The 16,030-nt window shown below is 36.2% G+C and overlaps 1 protein-coding gene across 2 annotated transcripts in view; it reads left to right on the forward strand.

Annotated features, from left to right (window-relative positions):
* Positions 1-16,030, forward strand: part of TBCA (tubulin folding cofactor A) — a 75,617-nt gene that overhangs the window by 52,738 nt on the left and 6,849 nt on the right. The window contains exon 2 of one of the 2 annotated variants that reach the window (XM_025437262.3): positions 2,704-2,809. The exons of the other annotated variant lie outside the window; for it this stretch is intronic. Coding sequence (XP_025293047.1) covers positions 2,704-2,809 — 106 coding nt within the window. The remainder of the gene's footprint in view (positions 1-2,703; positions 2,810-16,030) is intronic. 2 annotated transcript variants of the gene reach the window in all.

Here is a 16,030-nt window from a genome sequence, read left to right on the forward strand (position 1 = left end):
CTTTTAATATGCAAATACAAATCTTAAATGTTTAAAACTTGGCACACAGTGTTTGTTTTTTAGAAAGTACGCACATTGGCACTCTTCTCTTTGTAAATAGAACAAGTAGAAAACCAACAAACATATAAAAAATTGACACCATCAAATTGCCGGGTCTAATTGACATTTATAGAATACGCCATTCAACAATACAAAAATACACATTCTTTGTTTTTTTGTTTTGGGAGAGGAGTAAAGGGAGAGAAGAAAAGAATCTTAAGCAGTCTTCTTGCCCATCACAGAGCCCCATGCCTGGCTCAGTCTCACAAGCCAGAGAGGATGACCTGAGCCAAAATCAAGAGTCAGACACTTAACCGACCAAGCCACCCAGATGTCCCAGCAAGCAATATTTTTTAAGCTTACTTGTATACCATGGAGTAGTTTGGAAAACACCATACTACATATTTAAAAATCGTGTTAATGCCATTCTTATATTATTAAGTAATTTAAGTTGATTTATCACTCCCCTAATGATTGTCATTTCGTAAATTTTTCCTTATTATGTCTATCCTTTTCTATTGCTCTTCGTTTTATAATTTCCTCTCATGTATTTGTCTAATTACTGAAAGTGACCAGATTTTGAAATTGCTGTTTCTCTGTGGTTTGCTGTTTCTCTGTTGGTGTGGATTTGTAACACTAATGGAAAATATTTTCAGTTAATTATGCCTTTAAAGTATAATAAATTATGACACATATGTATTATGTTAACTATGGCGTTTACAAAACTTGCAAAAGAGATCAGTGTTTAGAGAATTAAAAAGATTAGATATATTTTGGTATCTTTCTAAGAATTTTGCTTTATTCCAGAAAATTTAGAAAATATTGCTAAAGGAATAACTAGCAAATTTTATTACTCAAAATTGAAAAAACTGGTGAACTTTAATCCAAATCAGGAAAGATGGCACCATTACAATGGAGAAGCATATGAGGATGATGAACATCATCCTAGGGGTGGTGTTCAGTGTCAGACCTCTTAATGAGGCCAGTGAATAATACTTAACTATTGGCATTTTATATGAAGTGTAGTAAATGGGTGAAGGACTATAATCATAGTCCATTACTTGTGATTGTTTTTTCTATTAATATTCAGCTATTAGGAATGTTATAAAAGTCAAATGAAGAATAAGCTCAAATGTAAAAGCTCAAAAAAAGTTTAACTCCCAGCTGACTCCCCCTACCCCACATCATTAGAAGTTCCTCCTTGGATAACCAGAAATAGTACTTTCCCAAGTGTCCTTTATTATTTGTTTCTTAAGTATCCTCTGTTATTTGTTTATATTCATTGCAACATAAAATTTTATATTTTGTACCTATTATTTGCTTTGTTTTTTTTTTTTTTTCCACTGTGAGTTACTTCAGGACGAGTGCATGAAGGTCCTATAATACTCTACTGTAAATATTATTATCATTTTATTATATTTTCTTTTATCTATGTCAGTGACACAAGATCATGAAAGACAGAATGAGCCTTGCTTGCACACCTCAAAATTCCAAACTGGACCATATTTTTAGTTTTTTAATATTTAGTTTGTAGTTTATGTGGGGATTTAAATCCAAATTTAAAATCTGATTTGGAAGCTTTTCAAGTAGTATAACAAAAGTACTTTTTTCTTTTTAGATTTCTGAACTTATATTAAGACCCCCCCCTTGGAAGGAAGGCCTGGGTGGCTCAGCAGTTGGGCATCTGCCTTTGGCAGATCGAGTCCCCCATTGAGCTCCTTGCAGGGAGCCTGCTTCTCCCCTCTGCCTGTGTCTCTGTGCCTCTCTCTCTCTCTCTCTCTCTCTCTTTCTCTCTTAAGAATAAATAAATAAAATCCTAAAAAAAAAAGACCCCCTTAGAATATGAAAATTATATTTTGAGGGGCACCTTGGTGGCTCAATTGGTTAAGCCTCCAGCTCTTGGTTCCCACTCAGATTACCATCTTGGTGTGGTGAGGTCGAGCCCTATTGTGGGGCTCTGCGCTTGGCAGGGAGCCTGCTTGAGATTCTTTCCCCCTCTGCCCCTCCTCTGGTGCACATGCACTCTTTCTCTCTCTAAAATAAATAAATACATAAATAAATAAATCTTTTTCAAAAAAACATGTTTTGAAATCCACTTAAAGATCTTTATTGCAAATGATTAGACAAAAACCAGTCCCTCACACAAGGAAGGTCAGGCATAAAATTAAATGAATAGTAAATACTTATTAAACGATTTTATTGCTGAAAACAATATAATCTTTCTTTGTTTTGGACTTGGCATGCAATATACCAATTGTTTTTTCCAGTAAGCTGAGCTTTTTCCATTATGTTGTTTCAAGTACATGTATACAAGTTTGAAAATATATATCTATTAATAAAGAAGGAAGACAAAGGCTAGTACATAATAATTTTGAGTGTTTTTACATTTTAAATAAATTATTATAGTGGAACATGTTTTTAATTAAAAATTTGAGAGCTTCATGCTTTGAAGATTACACTTGGTTTAGACAAGTATAGGACTTAAGGGTTTGAGGATCAGACTTAGATCTATGGCTAGAGTATTTTTCTTTCTTCTCCTCCTTATCTAGTACACATACTTTGGTATTTTAAGTATATTTTATATTTACATAGTTTCTTTGTCTCCTATGATCTGTTTGCTAGAGAGAAAATTAATCCTTGGAACCATTTTTGGTTTATTTATAGATTGGTCAAAGAAAAAATGATGTATGAAAAAGAAGCAAAACAACAAGAAGAAAAGATTGAAAAAATGAAAGCTGAAGATGGTGAAAATTATGCCATTAAAAAGCAGGTAAAACTGTATCTTTAATAATAATAGCTAACATTTATAGGATACCATGTTAACTAATATATTAACATCCCTTTGAGAAGGTGCTATTATTTTTTTCTTTACTATTAAAACATCCATTTAAAAATACAGAAACATAGGTTACATAGTTTGCCCAAGGTCACACAACCACCAAGCAGCATAGCTAAGATTTGAATACAGGAGTTCTGAGTCCAGAATTTGTACTCTCTTTTTTTTTTTTTTTAAAGAATATATTTATTTGAGAGAGAGAGCGCAAAAGAGAGTACAAGCAAAGGGAGAGGGAGAAGCAGACTCGATTCCAGGACCTGGGATCATGACTTGAGCTGAAGGCAGGTACCCAACTGACTGAGCCACCCAGGTGCCCTTAAAATTTGTACTCTTGGGGATCCCTGGGTGGCTCAGCAGTTTAGCGCCTGCCTTCCACCCAGGGCGTGATCCTGGAGTCCTGGAATCAAGTCCCACATCAAGCTCCCAGCATGGAGCCTGCTTCTCCCTCTGCCTTTGTCTCTGCTTCTCTCTCTCTCTCTCTCTCTCTCTCTCTCTCATGAATAAATAAATAAAATCTTAAAGTTTTTTTGTACTCTTAACCATTAAGCTATACTGCCTCTACATTTTAAGTATTAAATATAAAAATTGGAGGCACCTGACTGGCTTAGTCAGCAGAGCATGAGACTCTGGACCTCAGGGTTGTGAGTTTTGGCCCCACATAGGTTGTAGAGATTACTAAAATATGATAATAAACTTAAAAATATGTAATATATAAATGGCCTAATCTTGTGTTAAATGTACTTGTATATTAAATTTACAAGTATTTTCCCCAAAATGATGTGAAGACCACCAACATAAATACGTGTATTATACTTGAGTAGCTTTTTCTGATTATCCTCATGACAAATTTCAGTCTCCTTTGTACTACATACAAGACTCTCCCTAATTTTGGTATCTTCTTATCCAACCTTATCTCTTGCTATTCTTGGACCTCTTAGGTCCTGCCCTTTTGTTTCTTGAACATGCTCTTTTCCTTTGCCTCTGACATAAGTATGAGATGCTCTTCCTATTTCTCCTACCTACCTTTTCCTTATAAATTCCTGTTTATCTTTTAAACATCCCCTACCCTCTACCTCAACACTGATAATGATACTCCTCCTCTGTTCTCTGATAACATCTTACTTATTCCCATCAGAGCATTTTTTGAATAGTTACTCTTGGCCGACACTTGTTTCATAATTCCTTGGGAAAATAGAAGCCATTGGGAACTTTGTCTTTTTCCAACCATAAAATCTTTCAGCCTATCTGCATCTGTACCTGTACTGCCTTCCTTCCTATTAGAAATTAAGAAAACCGGGATTCCTGGGTGACTCAGCGGTTTGGCACCTGCCTTTGGCCCAGGGCGTGATCCCGGAGTCCCGGGATCAAGTCCCACGTCGGGCTCCTGGCATGGAGCCTGCTTCTCCCTCTGCCTGTGTCTCTGCCTCTCTCTCTCTCTCTCTCTCTCTATGTCTATCATGAATTAATAAATAAAACCTTTTAAAAAAAATTAAGAAAACCTTAATTTAGTTTTTAGAAGACCCTGCTGCCTTCCTTTATGTGTAGTAGATCAGAGAACATTTGTGTTTAAGATTTTTGTAAATTTCCAGTAAATTGAGGGAAGACTGTAAACAGATTTGTAGATATAACATGTCACCTGATATGCTGACTTTCATGAACTAACTGTTCTTCATAAGGATTTACATATGGAATATAAATTTTTGATTCTTAGATTATGATGGTTAAATGCTTTATTTATATCACTCTTGTGCCTCTCTCACAATGTCCTCTATTGTTTCCCAACATCTAGTAAGAAATAGTATGACATAGTATATGACTTTTTGTCATCCAGGTTCTTTTCAGTCAAGCTTATTTTCTCACATGTGTAGCTCCTGACCTCAGGTTTTTCTTTGCCCTGTTCTTTTGATCACTAGTAATGTATTGAAAGGCCCCTGGATGGCTCAATGGTTGCCTGTCTGCCTTTGGCTCAGGTCGTGGTCCCAGAGTCCCTCATCGCACTCCCCACAGGGAGCCTTCTTCCTCTGCTTCTGTCTCTGCCTCTCTCGCATGAATAAATAAAACTTTTAAAAAACAAAACAGCCATGTAGCTAGAATAGAAGTTGAAAGTTACTAGAATGGAGAATAAATGTGTTCTCTTTCTAAATAAAATTCTACAAATAATGTCATAGATAATCAATCTTTTTTTAATATTTATATATTGGAAAAAAATAAAATTTATATATTGATCATCCTTCAATAAATATACTACTTTATAGGTAAGGATTAACTCTTTTCTTGAATCTTCTGTTCTCATTGTTATTTAAAAGTACTAGCCATTTAACTACATTATCATTGACTACATATGCAGATGTAAAAAGGAGAAAATTTTTGTTAAAAATCCTTTTGGGGCGCCTAGGTGGCTGAGTCATTTAAGCATCCAACTCTTGGTTCTGAGGTCAGTGCAGGTCATGATCTCATGGGTTGTGAGATTGAGCCCTGCCTTGGCTCCGTGATCAGTACAGAGAGTCTATGTGAAGATTCTCTCCCTCTACCTCTTGCTCCAAGTGTGTGCACATGCATGCTCACTCTTCCCCCCCCCCCCCGCAAATAAATAAAATCTTTAAAAAAATCCTTTCTGCCCTCAGCCTTGTTAAAAGTATCTCTTGTCACAATGGTCATGTTTTATAATATGATTTCTTAGATTCCTAGTCAACCTAGCACTTATATTCAAAAATACCATCCCATATTTAATTACAAAACAATAAATCTTTCTGTTTACCCCTATTGTTAACTGTAGCATATATAGTTGTCAGTTGCAGTTTTGTCTCATGAAACTTTTTCTTTAACCCAACCCACATACTTTTCTCAATTCCTTTTCCTAGCTTAGCTATACTACGGCCAGCCATTCATATTTTTTATTATATGCAACAAGAATTGCTTTGCCAAGAACACTACCGTATTCCTGTTTGCCTAGGACTTTAATTTTATTAATAGTTTCTTTATATCTGTTGTGCCCCTCATAGAAAATACCAAGAAGACCAAGTGCTGCATTTTACAGATTCTCTACTTGTCTCCCTGTATTTCCTCCTCTTCTGAGCTAAATCCCCACATTAGCCACTTCTTCTAACATGGCTCTTTTCTCACTCGGATCCGTTTTTTTCTGGCTTTCATGGATCTTCTGAACTGTCCATATCTTATAATACACATTTATGGGGCATCTGGTGGCACAGTCAATTAAGTGTCCAACTCTTGGTTTTGGTTCAGGTTGTGATCCCAGGGTTGTAAGATCAAGCCCCACATTAGGCTCTAAGCTTCTGGTGGGGGGCGGGGGTCTGCTTGGGATTCTCTTTCCCTCTGCTCTCCACACCCCCATGCCCCCCTCCCATTTTTTTAAAAAAGTAATAACATATTTATTATGCTATCAGTCCCTACCAAACTTCTCACCTCTAATTGGTTGTCAAAATTGGCCTTTCCTGAAAGGGAAACAAAAGCAATAATGAACTGTTGGGACTTCATCAGGATAAAAAGCTTTTGCACGGGGATGCCTGGGTGGCTCAGCAGTTGAGCGTCTGCCTTTGGCTCAGAGCGTGATCCTGAAGTTCCAGGATCAGGTTCCCTCCATGAAGCCTGCTTCTCCCTCTGCCTGTCTCTGTCCTTCTCTCTGTGTCTCTCATGAATAAATAAAATCTTAAAAAGAAAAAAAACCTTCTGCATAGCAAAGGAAACAGTCAACAAAACTCAAAGGCAGCTTCCAGAATGAGAGAAGATATTTGCAAATGACACATCAGATAAAGGGCTAGTGTCCAAGATATATAAAGAACGTATCAAACTTAACTTAAACCCAAAAAACAAACAATCCAGTCGAGAAATGAGCAGAAGACATGAACAGATATTTCTTCAAAGACCTACACATGGCGAATAAGCACATAAGAAAATGTTCCACATCACTTGTCACTGGGGGAAAGACAAATAGATATACCACTTTACACCAGAGAGAATGACTAAAATTAACAAGACAGGAAATGACAAATGTTGGCAAGGATGTGGAGAAAGGGGAACCCTCTTGCACTATTGGTGGGAATGCAAACTGGTACAGCCACTCTGGAAAACTGTGGAGGTTCCTCAAGAAGTTAAAAATAGAGCTACTCTATGACCCAGCAATTACACTGCTGGAGATTTACCCCAAAGATACAGATGTAGTGAAACTGCAGGACACTTGCACCCCAATGTTCATAGTGGCAATGTCCACAGTAGCCATACTATGGAAGGAGCCACGGTGTCCTTCGATAGATGAATGGATAAAGAAGACGTGGTCTGTATGTATATACAATGGAATATTACTCAGCCATCAGAAAGGACGAATACCCACCATTTACATTGATGTGGAAGGAACGGGAGGGTGTTACGCTGAGTGAAATAAGTCCATCAGAGAAAAACAATTATCATCTGGTTTTACTCATGTGTGGAATATAAGAAATAAGGAAAGGAATCATAAGGGAAGGTGGGGTAACTGAATGGGAAAAAATTAGGAAGACAAACCATGAGAGACTCCTAACTCTGAGAAACTCTGCCGAAGGGGAGGTGAGTGGGGGGCTGGGGTAACTGGGTGATTGGCTCTAAGGAGGGCAGGTGATGAGATGAGCACTGGGTGTTATATGTTGACAAATTGAATTTAAATTATAGGTAGGTAGGTAGATAGGCCGGCCAGCTGGCCGGCCTTTCCTGGATTAAGGCTAATATTGGTTCTTGTGAAATAAATAACTGGACAGAAGACCTTAAGCCAAAATACCAAAGAGTTCTTCTGCCCTTTTCTTTTTGGTCTAAACAATAGAAAACAACCTTCAAATATGGCCCAAATGGATTTTAGTCCTTTGCTCATGATATCCCTCTTCTTTTCCACTTTCATTCCAATTAGGGGTAGATAGGATTTTGCCTTCAACCAGTGAAGGTATTCTGTCTGGTCTTTTGCTTTTTTTAAAAATCTGACCCATTACACAAATGATTAGCAGTGATAATCAAATGTGTCCCTGTTATTTCACCTGAAGCATGACTCATCTTTTATTTTCCAGAAATAATATTAAAAAGGCAAACTGGTACAATTTTCCCAACAAGGATTTACAGTTACTACATGTAATTGCAGTGTTGTAAAAATCTGTCTTTTTGAGAAACATAAACACACATTTTGTGTGTGTGTGATTTACTTGAAAGATGAGCTAACATTCACAATTGGGTATCTCTTTTTCCTAAAAATGAAGGGGAAGTTTTTTTCTTTATGTGGAAAAGAATAGGACACTTCAATTTAAAAGAGAATTTGATCAGGCATCTTTCATAAGACTGGTTCTGCAAGAAACACCGTATTTCTTTTATAAATAATAAAAATATTATTTAAAATAACTTCCATTGGTGCAAGAAAGTATCATTGTCTCTTGTTACCTATACCCAGGTTTATAAATCGTGCTCTGTTTGTACACTTGTTCTGTGTGTTGTTATAGATTCACAAGAAGTTGCAGTAAATGTTTAGGGAGGTCACTCTACACTCCTCACTAGTCGTCCTACAGTGTTAGTATCTTATATAATATTCAGGTCATGAAATTGACATTGGTACACCACAGAGCTTATTTACGTTTCACTAGTTACACATGTACGCATTTGTGTGTGTCTGTATATGTTTGCGTATATAGTCCCATACAATTCTGTCACATGTAGAATAACTACAACAGTCAAGATGGAAAACTGTTGCACACAAGACTGGCTTGTGCTGCCTCTTTGTAGCCCCTGTCTTCTCCATCCCTGTGTTCTAAGTAATTAATACTCTAAAGAATCATATAGTATGTAACCTTTTGAAATTGGCTTTTTCCATTTAGCATAATTCCCTTTGAGGTTCACTTAAGTCACTGAGTGTATCAACTTTGTTCCTTATTATTGCTGAGTAGTAGTCCATGCTATAGATGTATCACAGTGTAACCATTGAAGAGCATTTGAATTGTTTCCACTTTGGGGCTATTACCAAAAAAAGTTGCTATGAACATTTATAGACAATTTCTGCATGAACATAAATTCTCATTTCACTGGGATAAATGCCCAAGAAATTGTTGTGTTGTATTAGTACATTTTAAAAAAAATTTTTTTAAATTTATTTATGATAGTCATACAGAGAGAGAGAGAGAGGCAGAGACACAGGCAGAGGGAGAAGCAGGCTCCATGCACCGGGAGCCTGACGTGGGATTCGATCCCGGGTCTCCAGGATCGCGCCCTGGGCCAAAGGCAGGCGCTAAACCGCTGCGCCACCCAGGGATCCCCCATTTTTTGTTTTAAGAGAAACTGCCAAACTCTTTTCCAGAGTGGCTATACTATTTTACATTCCTACTAGTGATGTAGTAATTTGATTTCTCCACATCCTCACTAGCATTTGGTGGTATCAGTATTTTTATTTTAGCATTTAAGCCATCACCTACATGATAGATGTATAGGGATACCTGATTATGCTTTTAATTTTGATTTTCCTAATGGCTATAATGTTGAATATCTTCTCATTTGCTTATTTGTGTATGTATATTCTCTTCAGTGAAATGTCTGTTTATACCTTCTACCCATTTTTTTTTAAGACTTCTATTTATGTAAGTAATCTCCACACCCACTGTGGGGCTTAAACTCATGACCCCGAGATCAAAAGTCGCACACTCTTCCAACTGAGCCAGCCAGGCTTCGCTAAGGTTTTATTTCTTTAAGTAATGTCTACATCCAGCATGGGGCTTGAAATCACAACCCTGAGATCAAGAGTTGCATGCTTTACTGAGTGAGCCATCTTCTGCCCACTTTTTAATTGGATTCTTTGTTTTTCTACTTCTGAGTTTTGAGAGTTACATGCTCTTCGCTGGATATGTGGTTTGCAAATATTTTCTCTTAATCTGCAGTTTGTCTTTTTAACAAGGTCTTTCACTGAGCAACCATTTTTAATTTTGAAAACATCTAATTTATGGCTAATACTTATTTTGTGAATTATACTTCTGGTTTTAAGTCTAAGGGACTCTTTGCCTAGTCCTAGATCCCAAAGATTTTTCTGTTTTTTTCCTAAAACTTCTGTGGTTTTATGTCTTACATTTAAGGCTTTAATCCTTCTTGAGTTAATTTTTATTTAATGGGTGAGGTTTAGTTTCTCAGACTCATTGATTCATCTTTTTGCCTATAGGTACCTAGTTGCTCCAGCAATATTTATTGGAATGGTTATCCTTCTCCCCCATTGAATTGCTTTTGTACCTTTCTCAACTTGTTGGATGTATTTGTATGGATCTATTTTTGCTTTCTCTCTTTTGATCCATTAATCTGTTGTGTATTTATTTATTTTTTTTTAATTTTTTTAAATTTTTATTTATTTATGATAGTCACAGAGAGAGAGAGAGAGGCAGAGACACAGGCAGAGGGAGAAGCAGGCTCCACGCACCGGGAGCCCGACGTGGGACTCGATCCCGGGTCTCCAGGATCGCGCCCTGGGCCAAAGGCAGGCGCCAAACCGCTGCGCCACCCAGGGATCCCTGTTGTGTATTTATTTACCAGAACCACACCGTCTTGATTAGTGTAGCTGTAGAGAAAGCTTTAATTGTAGAAGATTAAGTCTTTTCTTTTTTTTCTTTTATTATTTTAGCTATTCTACTTCCTTTGCCTTATCATACAAATTTTAGAATAAGCTTCCCTATGTTTATAAAACACCTTGCTAAGATTTTGATGTGAATTGCATTAATCCTATATATCAATTCTGGGGGCAAGTGGGTGGCTAAGTCTGTTAAATATCTCACTCTTGATCTCAGCTCAGATCTTAATCTCAGGGTAGTGAGTTCAAGCCTCAAGTTGGTCTCCACACTGGGCGTGGAGCCTACTTTTAAAAAAAAAAAAAAAAGCACCTATATATCAATCTGGGGAGATTTGATGTCTTTACTATGTCTTCTAGTCAATGAATGTGGTAAGCCTTTCCAGTTTATTTAGATCTGACTTCTTTCATCAGCATTTTGTAATTTTCAACATACAAATCCTGCAGTGTTTTGTTAGATTTATACCTGATTATTTCATTTTCTTTGAAGATGTTGTAAATGGTATTGTTTCTTTCTTTTTTTTTTTTTTTCTTTTAATGGTACTGTTTCTAGTTTTGGTTTCCACACATATATATTTTGCTGTTAGATACAGAAGTGCATTTAGTTTTTTGTGTGTTGGTCTTGTAACCATTTGGGACCTTGTTGAACTCTCTAGTTTCTAAGAGCTTTTGTAGATTCCTTCTGGTTTTCTACCTAGACAATCCTGTCATTTGTGAATAGAGACAGTTTTATTTCTTTTCAACCTGTATGTCTTATTTCTTTTTCTTAGTTGATTGCTCTGGCTAAGACTTACTTAACTTACTGTGTTGAATAAGAGTGGTGAGAGTGAACATCTCACCTCTTCCTAATCTTAGGTAGCAATCTTTTATCATTAAGTATAATTATAATGTTAGTACATTTTTGATAAATAGTGTTTTTCAAGTTGAGAAAGTTCTGTATTCCTAATTTGCTGAGCATTTTTGTCATGAATGGATACTTAGGGTTTTGTCACATGCTTTTCCTATCTCATTTGATAAGACCATGTGAATTTTCTTTTTTGGGCTCTTGATAATTGTGGATTACATAGACTGACTTTTAATTGTTGAACTAGCCTTGTTTTATACCTGCTTGTTCACTTGATTGTAGTGTATAATTCTTTTCATACATGCTGGATTCAATTTACTAAGACTTTGTTGAGGATTTTGCATCTAAGTAGTTTTCTTTTATATGGTCTTTGTCTAGCTCCTCTCATAAAATTAATTGGAAATGTTCCCTCTTCTCTTTTCTTAAAGGATTTGTGTAAAAGTAGTTTCAACTCTTCTTAAAATATTTGATAAACTTGTCCAGTGGAACCATCAAGACTCGGGGAGGTCTATTTTATCATCTTTTTAATTACAAATTCAAGTCCTTTCATGATTATACACAACTATTCAGGTTATCTTTTGAGTTTTGATGCTTTGTAGTTTTCAAGAAATTGTTTCATTTCTTCTTCATGGATTCTTTGAATCCATGAGCATTATGAACAGTATTATAAAATTGTTTATGGTATTTTTTTCCCTTGCAGTTTGCTCATATTTTTGTTGAGAACTTTTGCATCCATGTTCATCAGGGATATTGGTGTGTAATTCTCCTTTTTAGTCGGGTCTCTGTCTGGTTTTGGAATCTAGGTAGTCCTGGTGTTATAGAATAAGTTTAGAAGTTCTCTTTCCATTTCTATTTTTTGGAACAGTTTTAGAAGAATAGGTATTAATTCTTCTTTTAATGTTTTGTAGAATTCCTCTGAGAAGCCATCTAGTCCTGGACTCTTGTTTGTTGGGAGAGTTGTGATTACTGACTTAGTTTCTTTGCTGTTTATGAGTCTGTTCAAATTTTCCATTTCTTCCTGTTTCAGTTTTGGTACTTTATATGTTTCTAGGAATTTATCCATTTCTTCCAAGTTGCCCAATTTGTTGGCATATAATTGCTTATAATATTTTCTTGTCATTGTATTTCTACAGTGTTGGGTTACAGTCTCACCTCTCTCATTCATGATTTTGTTTGGGTCCTTTCTCTCTTCTTTTTGGTAAGTCCAGCTAAGGGTTTATCAATTTTGTTAATTCTTTCAAAGAACCATCTCCTAATGTCATTGATCTTTTCTACCATTTTTTATATCTATATAATTTATTTCTGCTCTAATTTTTATTATTTCCCTTATTCTACTGGTTTTTGGCTTTATTTGCTGTTCTTTTTCCAGCTCTTTTAGTTGTAAGCTAGGTCGTGTATGAGAGACTATTCTTGCTTCTTGAGAAAGGCCTTTTTTGCTTTAGATTTCCTCTTACGACTATCTTTGCTGCATCCTGAAAGTTTCGGACTTTGAATTTCTTTACGTTTTCATTTACTTCTGTGTATTTTTAAATTTCTTCTTTAATTTCATTGTTAACCTATTTATTCTTTAGTAGGATGTTCTTTAACTTCCATATATATGTAGTCATTCATAATTTTTCCTTGTGGTTGACTTCAAATTTCATAGTATTTTGGTCTGAAAATATGCATGGTATGATCTCAGTCTTTTTGTACTGGTTGAGGCCTGATTTATGACCCAGTATGTGATATATTCTGCAGAATGTTCATGTACACTAGAAAAGAATGTGTCTTCTGCTGCTTTAGTATGAAATGCTCTGAATGTATCTGTTAAGTCCATCTGGTCCAATATGTCATTCAAAGCCACTGTTTCCTTGTTGATCATCTGCTTAGATAATCTGTCCATTGATGTGAGTGTGGTGTTAAAGTCCCCATTATTATCAATGAGTTTAAGTTTGTTATAAATTGATTTATATATTTGGCTGCTCCCAAGTTGGAGGCATAAATATTTACACTTGTTAGATCTTTATTATGGTACAATACTCTTCATCATTCTTAGTACAGTCTTTCATTTAATATCTAGTTTGAAATAAGGATGGCTACTCCAGCTTTCTTTTGATGTCCATTAGCGTGATAGATGGTTCTCTTCCCCTCACTTCCAATCTGGAAATGTCTTTGGGTCTAAAATGACGCTCTTGTTAGCAGCATTTTCATGAGTCTTGGGTTTTTTTTTTTTAATCCATTCTGATACCCTGTGTCTTTTGATTAAGGCATTTAATTTAGTCCATTTACATTCAAAGTAATTAGTGCTAGATATGAATTTAGTGCCATTTAGCACCTATACAGTTGCTATTCCTGTCCCAAAGGGTCTCCTTTAATGTTTCTTACAGAGCTGGTTTAGTGTTTGTGAACTCTTTTAGTTTTTGCCTCTCTTGGAAGCTGTTTATCTCTCCTCCTATTCTGAATGACACCCTTGCTGGATAAAGTATTTTTGGCTGCATATATTTCCCATTAAGCACATTGAATATATCATGCCACTCTCTCTGGCTTGCCAAATTTCTGTGGACAGGTCTGCCGCTAACCTATGTCTACCCTTGTAAGTGAAGGACCTTTTGTCCCTAGCTGCTTTCAGAATTCTCTCTTTATCTTTGTATTTTAAGGTTTCACTATAATATGTTTTGGTGTTGACTTGTCTTTGTTGATTTTGAGAAAAGTTCTCTGTGCCTCTTGGACTTGAACACCTGTTTCCTTCTCCAGATTAGGGAAGTTCTTAGCTATAATTTGTTCAAATACACCTTCTGCTCCTTTTTCTCACTCTTCCTCTTCTGAGACTCTTATGACATGGCTATTACTGTGCTTTGTGGAATCACTGAGTTCCTTAAGTCTGTATTTGTGATCTAATAGTTTTCTTTCCCTCTTCTTTTCAGTTTCATTATTTTGCATAATTTTGTCTTTTGCATCACCTGTTCCTTCCCTTGCTTCTTGCATCCTCATTGTGATTAAATCCAATACGTTTTGCATCTCAGTGAAGCATTTTTTATTTTAGCCTCACTCGTTTTTAGGTCTTTTATCTCTGTAGCCAGGGCTTCTCTGGTGAGTTCTATGCTTCTCTCAAGGCCAGCTAGTATTCTTATGATTCTTATTCCAAATTCTTGTTCAGATATATTGCTTATGGCTGTTTGGAACAAATCCCTGGCAGTAATTTCTTCCTAATCTTTCTTTTTGGGAGAATTCTTCCATTTTGTTATTGTGTCTAGGTTTGTGTCTTTTATGTGTTCTGAAAACTTGTTATGTTTCCTGCTCCTAAGAGTAATGCTGTATTAAGGAGGAGTCCTGGATTGTCCAGGGCCTGGCACTTTGGAAGTGTTTCTGGTGTATGCTGTGTGTACTCTGCTGTTGTTTGGTTGCTCTTTTCCACAGGCCAGGCCTCTACAGGGTTCCTCCTTGCTTACAGTGTAGAGTATTTGGACCTTTAACTAGGTGTGCTTTGATTTGTTTGTTAAAATAAGCCTGCCATGTTCTCTCCCTCTAATTGTGCAGATCATTCTCTCAATCCCCAGATTGATTTCCTGTATTCAAAATTATTTGATGTTGATCTAGCTGTGTTCAAGGGCAAGGAAGTCCCCCCACTGCTTCACCATCATAACTCTATTCTCTATTTTTTTTCCTCTGATGGTTGCAAGATCTGTAGAGGTAAGATTTTTTTTTTTTAATGATATTAGTGATTTGTGCCTTCTCACTTTGTCAGTCTTTCTAGAGATTTTTCAGTTTTTTAAAAATTCAGCTGTTTCACTGATTTTTCCCTGTTATTGATTTCTGATCTTATTTTTATTACTCTCTTTTTTGGGGTTCATTTTGCTCTTCTTTTTCTGGGTTCCTAAAGTAAGAATTTAGATTTTTATTTTTTAAAGATTTTATTTATATGACAGAGAATACAAGCAGGTAGAGTTGGAGGCAGAGGGAGAGGGAGAAGCAGGGTCCTTGCAGAGCAGAGTGTCCAATATGTGAGGCTCCATCCCAGGACGCTGGTATCATGACCTGAGCCAGAGGCACTTAACCAACTGAGCCATCCACACACCCCAAGAACTTAGATTTTTAAATTGAGATCTTTGTTCTTTCCTAACATAAGGATTTATTGCTATAAGTTTCCCTCTCAGCACAGCTTTAACTGAATCCTACATTTGACATACTTTCGTTCTCATTTATTTGTATATTTTTCTGTTTCTTTTGAAACATTCTTATTAACACATAGGTTATTTACAAGCATGTTTATTTCTAAGTGGTTTGAAGATTTTCCTGCTGTATTTTTGTTATTGATTTCTACTTTTATTTCATTTTAGTCCTACATGCATTATGTATTATTTCAATTCTTTTATTAAATATTTAAATTTGGGGATCCCTGGGTGGCGCAGCGGTTTGGCGCCTGCCTTTGGCCCAGGGCGCGATCCTGGAGACCCGGGATCGAATCCCACGTCGGGCTCCCGGTGCATGGAGCCTGCTTCTCCCTCTGCCTGTGTCTCTGCCTCTCTCTCTCTCTCTCTCTCTGTGACTATCATAAATAAATAAAAATTTAAAAAAATAAAAATAAAAAATAAATAAATATTTAAATTTGTTGAGATTTCTTTTGTTTTGTTGTTGTTTGACCCAGCCTATATATACTGCAGTGAATGTGTCTTTTCTTTATTCTATTTAAGATTTATATATTTATTTGAGAGAGAGTAATAAGCACACACATGCACAGGTTGGGGAGGGGGCAAAGGATGAGACACAA

This window comes from Canis lupus, chromosome 3, assembly GCF_003254725.2.
Source record: "Canis lupus dingo isolate Sandy chromosome 3, ASM325472v2, whole genome shotgun sequence".
Lineage (NCBI taxonomy): Eukaryota > Metazoa > Chordata > Mammalia > Carnivora > Canidae > Canis > Canis lupus.